This window comes from Gigantopelta aegis, chromosome 14, assembly GCF_016097555.1.
Source record: "Gigantopelta aegis isolate Gae_Host chromosome 14, Gae_host_genome, whole genome shotgun sequence".
NCBI lineage: Eukaryota > Metazoa > Mollusca > Gastropoda > Neomphalida > Peltospiridae > Gigantopelta > Gigantopelta aegis.
In genome coordinates, this window is record NC_054712.1 from 56,336,584 (window position 1) to 56,347,213 (window position 10,630).

Below are 10,630 nucleotides of genomic sequence, written 5' to 3' on the forward strand. Positions count from 1 at the left end.
TCAGCACAGCACTGCACCTTCAACGTCTATTGACTGTCAATCTAGAGGTTTTCTTGACGTGATGCAACCCATCTCGTCTCTACAAGCTGTGCACCCTAACGGCCTTAACGAGGCCACTCACGTGGACATATAGATCGGACTTTAAACTTTTAGACCTTCGTTCAAAAGTTTATGTCGAAATTACTTTCTTTTTTTTAACTATTATTAAATAGTTCGATCCTCTCTTCTTTATCTTATTTATTTTTGGACTGTCCTTCTAAAATGCTCCAAATTATATAAATGTTCGACCGAGCAGTCAATTCTTTTTATTTTTGGCTTGTAACTTTTTTTTCTTTTTTCTTTAATATTCGATTAACATTTTTACTAATTGCTATTTTCAAAATTCTGCCCTTTTTCAACTCTACCCCCCCCCCCCCCCCCCCCCCCTTCATCCCGAGTCAGGCCACCGATCTTATCTAATTTCTTTTTGACCACCCGATCTAATCTAGCGACTAAATTTAATGAGTAAAATTTTCTTTATTAATTATATTAAAGGCCCACTATTTAATTTTTGGATGCAAATTTCAAAATTGTCTGCTTTTTCTGTCCCGGGACAAGCCCCTGGCTACCCAGAGACAGGCCCCGGGACGGACATGCTTGAAACTCTAGTGGTATACGAGCATATAAAAAGTATTCGCACTCGCACTAACAAGACTGCATGAATGTTGGCTGCTGATTGGTGTGTTTCTCGTGACAAAACGTGGGAACAACCATAGAGAAAAACAGTCGTGTCACATGGTAACAACTGTTCTGCTCATCCACAAACGTCTGAAATAATATGTACATCAGGCACGGATTCAGGCGGGGGCTCAGCCACACCCCCCCCCCCCCTCCATTTTTGTTGAAACAATATATATTACAGAATACACAAAAATGCAAAGTTATCCCGTCCACCTGTCAAGGACCTTTAAATTCTGTTTTCAGAAACTACAACGGTTTTGGACCCCCTCTATTAAAAAATGGATGCCGCGCCTGTACATGTATTATTAAACTGAATTTCTTGCCACCAAACACAACTTGATGCAACCAGTGGATTTGAAGAATTTGAAATCGCATTACGCCAAAATACAGAGCTATAATATTATAATTTAGGGTTTGTTTATTTTGTTTGTTTGTTTGTTGTTGTTGTTGTTGTTTTTTAAACCATTGTTTTAGACACAATCAATTCTGTTTATCAGGACTCGATATATTATGCATTTAAACCGAAGTGGGTGATGTCGTGGCTTAAGCCATCGGAAATAAGGCTGGTAGGTACTGGGTTCGCAGCCCGGTACCCAACCAGAGCGAGTTTTAAAGACTCGATTGGTGTAAGACCACTACACCGATTTCTCTCTCACTAACCAATAAACCCACTGTCCAGGACAGACAATCAGATAGCTGAGATGTGTGCCCAGGACAGCGTGCTTGAACATTAATTGGATATAAGCACGACATAAATTGAAATGAAATGAATTATGCATGTGAGGCAACTATTTAATCCGTGACATCCAGCTTTAGTGGGGAGAACCATAAAATATTTTTAAAAAGTAAATAATAACATAAAAATTACAAAACACTATAAAAATGCGATTGTGTTAACTTGTTGTTAAAGAAACATTAATTTCCTTTCAGAATCAAAACCGCTAAGGCAGGTTCGTTTCCAGTACAGGCTTATTTCGCAGATACAGATGCCACTAAAGATGAAACCCTTCAGACTGTTAGAGATATAGACGACCCTGCTGTAACAGGTTTGTGTTTAGTCATTCTTTGTATACATCTTCCCCTCGCAACATGCCAATCTCTGACCCAATAGCAGGGTTGGGGGTGGGGTGAAGGTGGGAGAGAGTGGTAGGTACGAACAAACGCCTTTTTAATTTAAAAATGATTCTTCTGTCTGACAGGAGACGAGCCTATATCAATGTGTCTTGAGTCTTGTTTTACTACTGCTAGAGATATCTCTTTCTCTTTTCCTCTCGCTCGCTCCCTTTCCTTCTCTCTATCTATCTTTCTCGAATCTCTTTCGAGCTTTCTACCCCTCTGTCTTTGTCTGTCTGTCTGTCTGTCTGTCTGTCTGTCTCTCTCTCTCTCTCTCTCTCTCTCTCTCTCTCTCTCTCTCTCTCTCTCTCTCTCTCTCTCTCTCTCTCTCTCCGTTTTACATGTCTCTGTCTCTTTTTCTCTCCAAAAACTAATCCCTAGTTTGGTAATCCACGTACATGGCTGTAGCTTGAAACCACATGTTATGTTCTCCTATCCAGTCAAACTGGGAACACAGAAGTGCATATCTGCCGTGAGGCTGCTCCTGGAGTAAATTGTGTGTTAGGATAAATGGCGATCGGTGATGATTGACAGAAAAGAGTCACAACAAATCAAAATAGCAGGAGAACATGGTTATTTTGTCTTGTGATAATCATACACAAAGAAATTAAATATAATAAGATAAAACTGTTACATTAGTTTCGAACCGAGTGTCTGTCAGCACGCATTCTTAACTACGGTTTATTGACGATTTTTGTTTTATGGAAGACCTGACCTGGTGCTTATAAAGCTTAGAGTCTAGACTCGAGACTAATGACGTCACACACATACAATTTGTATGGCGTTGTCATGACATTCACGTCTCAGACTATATTAGGTCTCACTACACAGATGTCATCTGCCATTGAAACCCATATTAAACTGCCCAACTTCAAGCGAAGATTGCCCATAGAACGGGTTCACGTTGGCACAAACAACATACACCATTGCGAACATACATTATATAAGCATTTATTTTCACTCCAAAATTGAGAACATTTCCGTTTCAGTTTTTTGCTATATGACCTCATCTGGCTGTAGTACCGGTCCGAACAGGTGGTTCATTAACCGATTCACTCCGGCTGTCACTTGCGCTATATACCCATGTCCCAAAAGGTCGATGCACAATATTACAAAATAACATGTGCAAAATACAGCCAGAAGGCTTACCATTAAACATACATATTGTTTTAATTCTTCACCATTTCCTAGAAGTGAATATTGCAACCATAACATGTGTCACAATTAGGAACTATAGTGGACCGTGATCAATGAACTCTCACCCGGAAGTGATCTGTGTAGTGAGACCTTAGAGTCGAGTCTAGACTCTAAAAGTTTTATAAGCGCCAGGCCTGGTTGGCCGAGTGGTTAAGGTTGTGGACTGTCAAATGCTATGCGAATCGGCGCAGTGGGTTCGAATACTGACAATTTCTAAATACCTAGAAAGGGAACAGTAAACGAAGACTCAATGCACCGTAATACAAGACTGTTTGCAGCTACACACAAACAAATGCACTAAAAATGACAGGTTTTTTGTAGTTTTTGTGGAGGTACGGCTCTGTGAAAATATGACCTTGGTTTAGCGAGATTTTAATCACTGTCATTACACAATCATGTGTGTCGCGCACATGGCCTTGTAGTTCACCAAGGTAAACATCTACGGTCGTTTTTTAACCTTTTCACATTTATTGGCTCTCCGATGTTTACAAGTCTAAGCCACAAAACGGCCAATCTAATTAAACTTAGCGCCACTGGTTAATATCTATTATCTGTGCATCTAACAGCAGCCCGTTGGAGCTCATTCGACCAATCAAAACCTTACTTGCAGAATCATGCCAGTGACGTGAAAAGAATTTGAAAACTTTCGGAATTATGCCGAGGGTATAGAAATGATTCGGGTGAATTACGAAGTATGCCAGAAACTAACTTCAATATAAAATTTTAATGTTGAACTTTAGTTTCAAGACGAAAAAAACGTGATATTATAGCCATAGAATATATTTATTCTAGTACACAATTCAGAGTCTATTACTGCACTTTTGGCCCCATTTTTAAAAATGTTAAAAGCGGCAATCTAATCGAATTGGAGTTCGGCTATATGAACCATGGCCGTAACAGCCAAGGACTGCGTATGTAAACTTAATGCAAAATGGTTATGTTTATGATTTAATCCCGTTGCCATAGAAATGAATCAACGTTCGGCCATAGTGTTAAAATAACTATCATTATGTTAAACACCAGTAATTTAAAATGTACAAAGGCCCCAAACTTTCTTTTCATACAATCTAAAAGAAACGCCCATAAAATAAATAATATGGTAGTATATTTAGGACATACCGGTACACATTTTTTTCTTACTTTTAAAGATACTGAACTTCGACTTATATCTCGAAATCTAGACTTGTTTTGTCAAATGCGTAACTTATTATTTTGAAATGTCGGCATATTATTTCAAGATTTTAACGTATAATGTCAAGCTCGCGACCTGTTATGATGACTATATGACTGACGGTACGTACGGATTGACAAGAGATAAGTATAGCATTCGACAATATAACTGGAGAGCTCAAGATAATAGGTTCAGCCCTCATCATCAATATAATATGTCGAGATTTTAACATAAGGCCCACTTTCCATTACGGTAATCTGCGCGCGGAAACGTGCATTTTCATATCTACATTATCGATATTTCACGTCATCAAAGTACTTTTAAGCCACAAGTAAACATCGATCAACCTTTTTTCTGCGCATGCTGAATGCACACCCGTCTTATTATCTCGAGCTCTCGACTTATTATTTTGAGTGCTCAAAGTATATTATCTCAGCGTATGACTGAGTGCTAAACTTATTATGTTAAAGTCTTGACTTATTATCGCCAGTGCGCGATTTGTTAGCTCCAGCGCTCGACTTATTATCTTTAGTTATCGACTTCTGTATCAGTACTGTATAGCCAAACAGGGAATTGCAAAAGAAAACGACATACATGTTGACGAGAGTTAATATGTTGAGCGCTTAACATACTATATTGATAGCTTGAGATAATAAGTTGAGAGCTCAAGATCGTAAGCTACAATCTGTAGCGTAGTTGCGAGTAGGCAAATGGGAGCACCCCAGAAAAATACGAAAACGTGCCCTATTTAGGTTAAAATTGTCCTTTTGTCTACCAAATGAAGATGGTCCAGTGATGTGTTCTGATTGTGTTCGTACTGCCTCCCCACGTATTTTAAGCTATTTACGGCCTCGCAGACGCCTATTTACAGCATATTAGCTAGTAGCCCGAGTACTCTGCCGTTCAAGACCAAGACAGACATTTGGACGGTTGTGATCGCCCTCTCAGCCAGAGATAACTCCAAGGCGAAAATACGGAATTGCTGCCTACCACCGAGTAGCCAAAGATTCCATCTCTAATATAACAATAACCCCATGTTTGACGTAAAATACCACTGCGCTGATATTTTTCTCTGGCTCGGAAAGTTATCATATCCGTCCAAATGTCCGTCTAGCGTTCGAACGGTAGAGTACGCGGGCTAATTCGCTGGTGACTTAGATACTTTACAAACACGCGTGACGTTTATGTAAGACTTAAAACAAAAATTGTTTTCGGGAACGTGAAGAAAATGTTTAGGTAGGTTCGGAATGTTTAAAAATTATTTTACTACATTCACCCCCTACGGGTTCAGATAAAATGTTATATATGTACTCTTATCACCTACATATTAATAATAATAATTAATAATAATAATAATAATAATAATAAAACAAAATCAAGAAAGAAAAAAATAACACAGACCATTTTTTTTAAGGTAGGCCCTTTTTTCTAGGTTGGGTCGGGGGAGCGGGATCTAGCTCAAGCGGTAGTGTGTCCGCCTGTGAAGCGGTCGGTCATCGGATCGATCCTTCTCAGTAGACCCATTTGCAGTTTGAGCTATTTTCCGTTCCAACCAGTGGTCCACAACTGGTTCATCAAAGGCCGTGGTATGTGCTGTCCTGTGTGGGAAAGTGTATATAAAAAAACCTTGCTGTTATCGGAAAGAGTAACCTATGTGGCGGCAGCGGGTTTCCTCTAAAGAAATATGTCAGAATGACCATATGTTTGACGTCCACTAGCCGATGATAAGATAAAAATCAATGTGTTCTAGACGCGCCCTTAAACAAAACTTTTTTTTGTAGGGTGGATCGGGTTCCTGGAAACACATTTTTAAAAGTCTAGAGCGGCGTTCTCATTATGTGCTTAGTCGTTCTTATTTAGGTGTTCTCACAGTACGGTTCGATCGCAGGCGACAAATCGATGCGGCTAATCGCAAAACGAGAACGCCGCTTAAGCGAAGTCGTGTAATTTCACACATATTGTTATGAATATGCATGTACTGTGTTACAGGCAACGTTGCCACTGTTACGTTCAGTCCGCGAGTTCCTGAAGGTGATGATCTGTGTATTCGTCGAATATGTCTCCCTGATGAGACGACGGTGTTCACAGAAGATGATAAACAGATGTGCAAAACCGCAGGCTGGGGTGCTAAAGGTACGTATGGACGGTCTTGGTATGTGCTGTCCTGTCTATGGAAACACAGTCGCAGACGGATCGGTGATGTCGAAACATGTTCAGTTTTGCAAATCTTTCGCAGAGCTTCTGCGTCAATTTGCGTTTGTCACATATTTTATGGAAACCAAGCTAAAAATAGCATACGTGGTTCCAGTAGGCTTACTGGAATAAAATGGATATTAATATTGGACAAGAAAACCGGTCTCGGTGGTGTCGTGGTTAAGCCATCGGACATACGGCTGGTAGGTACTGGGTTCGCAGCCCAGTACCGGCTCCCACCCAGAGCGAGTTTTAACGACTCAATGGGTAGGTGTAAGACCACTACACCTCTTCTCTCTGAATAAGCACTAACAACTAACCCACTGTCCTGGACAAACAGCCCAGATAGCGTGCTTGAACCTTAATTGGATATAAGCACGAAAATAAGTTTAAATGAAATGAAATAGACAAGATTATTTAGCTAATGGAATGTTTCAACGTTCTTTTTCGCACGTAAGCTGGATCGGCCGCGTAGATTGTAGGCCCCATGCATGTGGTTGAGTTAAAGAGCATCCTTTTTATGGATGCCTCAATAGCTCAGAGCGCATTGTGGTTAGTCTCGCAATTTGCGGGCGATTCGGTGCCACAGGTTCGAGTCCCAGCAACGGCATGGGACAATTTGTGAGGCCAGAAAGGAGTTAATTATCCCCTGCGCCAATGCGTTAATATTTATGTATGTGTGAGGGATTCAACTAAAGCATCCAATCTGTTATTATACTAAACATGCATAAACACCACTAAGGCGTTCGAGGTTTATTTCTCTTTTAGACTTAAGGTACTTGGGAAATTCCTGCAAGATATTTGGGACATTAATATATGGTAAACACTGTCACTGGGATTATCTTCAGGAACCCAGGACAGTAATGGTCTGCCAGTATTGGTCAGGCGTGTGTGATGTTATCAGAGTGACTGGGGTGAAAGATAGTTCACTGAGAGACTGAGAGAGACAGGGAGAGAGGGAGAATATCTGGCAAGAGAGAAAGACGTTTGGGCCCAACTCTCCATATCATATACATTGTCTATATGTTATCATTATGGATTAAAGAATATAATCGAGATCGAACTTGTGTAGTTTTTGTGTGAGAGTGCTTTATGCACTCGGCCACATATGTAAAAGTCAACCTCGACATACATACAATACATGTATATAGATATGATATTCATACATCAATACATACTAGCCAGTGCCAGGTCTGCCCACTGTTTCATGCACGTAAGCGGGATCAACCGCGTAGATTGTAGGCCCCATGCATGTGATTGAGTTAAAGAGCATCATTTTTATGGATGCCTCAATAACTCAGAGCGCATCGTGGTTAATCTTGCAATTTGCGAGCGATTCGGTGCCATAGGTTCGAGTCCCAGCAACGGCATGGGAAAATTTGTAAGGCCAGAAAGGATTTTTAATTATCCCCTGCGCCAGTGCGTTAATATCTATATATGTAACAGTCAACCTCGACATACATACAATATATAGATATTCATACATCAATACATATACATATGCATATGCATATGCATATGCATATGCATATACATATATTATTGTATATTATTATTAATTTTTTCAGTAAATGAAGGCCTACCTTCTAACGTCATCCAGGAAGCAGACACAACCCTAATGCCGTCTGACGCCTGCAAATATGTGATGCAAGTTCTTGGAGGGATACCCAGTTTAAACGTCACTGCAGCACCCCCAGGTGCAATTTGCTCCAAGACAGGAACATCTATTTCGACATGCCCGGTACAGTATATTTAAAGAGAATCAAAGTTTAGTCCCTCTATTAATCAAAGTTTAGTAATAGAGGGACTTATCTAGATAGACAAAAATAGCTACTGTCTATCTTACCACCCCTACTAGTTACGACCCTGCAGGGCTAGAAATGTTCAAATAGTAAGTAAAAAATGTATTTTAGACTTATCCAGGTGGACAAAAATGGCTACTGTTCCCTGCCACTCTTACTAGTTACAGGCCTGCAGGTACAATATGGCCAACTGAAAATAAGACAGGATTGGGAAAATTAGGACCTCTAAAATGCATTAAGTTGTAACAGAATCTTGAGCTAGATGAGATAACCATACGTAAATCTTTCTTTTATAAAATGACCTGTGATTTTGTGGTACTTTTAGCAGGTGAATGTTTGCTTGGTCTAAACCGCCCCACCCCCCCCCCCCCCCCCCCCCCCCCAAAAAAAAAGAAAACCAAAAAAAAACCCGGCCTGCTTTTCGCTTTTCTCAGGCCATTATTTCGAGCCATGCCATCTACATATTTTTTTTCAAATATTTATTGTTATTATTATTATTATTATTAATATTATTATTTATGTTATGTTATTTTATTATTTATGTTATTTATTTATTTATTTATTTATTTATTACCCCAGCGGTCACTCATAACAGGGAAAATATTTTCCATATTTTCTCAGTGAGAAATATTCTGCATTGGTCTAACGAACAATACTATTGGACAATTTGAGCTCACAAACCAATGACCTTGTCGGTACTAAATATGACGTCATCACGATTTGGCAAACACAAAATGACGTCATGTAGTTTAAAGAGTGCGCTTTTACGGCTCTCTATTTTTGGTGTTAAATTTATAACAAAATGTCATTTTAATGCAATTCCTTATAGATTTTGTAGCAGAATAAAGAACACTTTTGGTTTTTTAAAAGTATTTATGAACATGATTAAATTACAAAGTTATAGCAATTCTCAGAAAAGTGCGCAAAGTGGTTTATATCGTTTCTATACAGGTTGGCCTTTCGTGCATGTGCGTCGAAAATAAAGGTTTCTAGAAAAAAAGTAGCTGAGGTAATAAATAGAATAACAAACTCGGTACCAGTTATTATCAAATTTATGTCCCTCGTGAAATAATTTTCATTTGTCACTCCCTAAAGCTCGTGACAACTGAAAATTATTTCACTCGGGACATAAATTTGATAATAACTGGTAACTCGTTTATTATCCTCTATATATGTTACAGTCAATCTGTGAAACCAGTCATTACGCGTAATGCCTAAACAAATCAGTCATTTTGAGAAGTGCCTGTGACCACCAGGCAATACGCGAAATGACTGAAAATCATGGCCAGCCATTACGCAAAATGACTAAAGTGATTCAAGTCTTATTGTTGATACTTGTATACAGGCTTTTGGTCTTAAATATTGATACAATCACATTTTAAGAACAAACAAGGATAAGTATATTGATTATACGATTTAAAATACTACTTAATATTAATTATTTATTATTATACAATAACTTAATAGTCAACTTTTGCTATAGTTTCAGATTAAAGAATCTTATAGAAAATATGTTTAATACCACTTGAATATTACTAACAAAAGGTTGTGGTAATTAATGTTTCTCTGGTTTATTCTTAAACAAACAACACAGAATCTGCTATATTACTGACGTCTTGTCATCTAGGAGCTTCTTTTCATCTTTTAAAAATATTATATTAATCACTTTTCTAGATGACGATGATTGTGTGTGTGTCTATCAAGATTAGTACTGTTTTAATAATTATAAAGTCTGCCTGTTCTTCCATAACATAGACTTTATTCCAAAACATTTAGAGGATAAATATTCCTTGATTACAAATCATGGTACAAATTACGACTACGATTGATCAATAACCTTTTAGTGAGAGGATTTTTCACAAAAGTCTAATCTTCACCTAGAAACTAAATAAAATGTGTATGTTGAAGATGTATATGATTTCCATGGAGTTTTGCATGTTATAGACCGTGATGAGAACGATATGTACGCAATTCGTGTGAAAGCAGGGATTCTAAAAGGGAAGTTTACACGCAATCAGTTTGATTTGTGCCCCTAGCGTTTACTTACTGATGCTGACGTAAACCGTACAAAGTCAATGACCTTACGCCAAGCTGTTAATTACGAATCCAACTGTGGTGGACAGGGATATGTTAGGTGTAACTGTGCTGGTCCTAAGAGATGCGAGTCCAATCGATGCAAATGTTTCAAAACCAAAATTCAAACTTCCAGCCGTTGTCATGGTAGCCTTGTGTGCAAAAACAAGTGACCTTTCTATACCAATATGTTACTAACATGATTTGACACTGACTACTTGGTAGTAGTATCAGGGCCTATATAGAGTCATGACCTACTTTCCGTGACCTTGACCTTGGTGACGTCACGGCCTTGTGCCGTGACCTCGTCCTACTGGCCCTGACCTACTTAGACTGGCCTACTGTGCCGTGTGCAACGCCC

The 10,630-nt window shown here is 38.9% G+C and overlaps 1 protein-coding gene across 1 annotated transcript in view; it reads left to right on the forward strand.

Annotated features, from left to right (window-relative positions):
• Positions 1–8,639, forward strand: part of LOC121389498 (cell wall protein DAN4-like) — a 29,062-nt gene extending 20,423 nt beyond the window's left edge. Inside the window, exons 5-7 of the mRNA XM_041521150.1 lie at positions 1,651–1,766; positions 6,191–6,334; positions 7,963–8,639. Coding sequence (XP_041377084.1) covers positions 1,651–1,766; positions 6,191–6,334; positions 7,963–8,150 — 448 coding nt within the window. The 3' untranslated portion in view covers positions 8,151–8,639. The remainder of the gene's footprint in view (positions 1–1,650; positions 1,767–6,190; positions 6,335–7,962) is intronic.
• Positions 8,640–10,630: the final 1,991 nt, after the last annotated feature.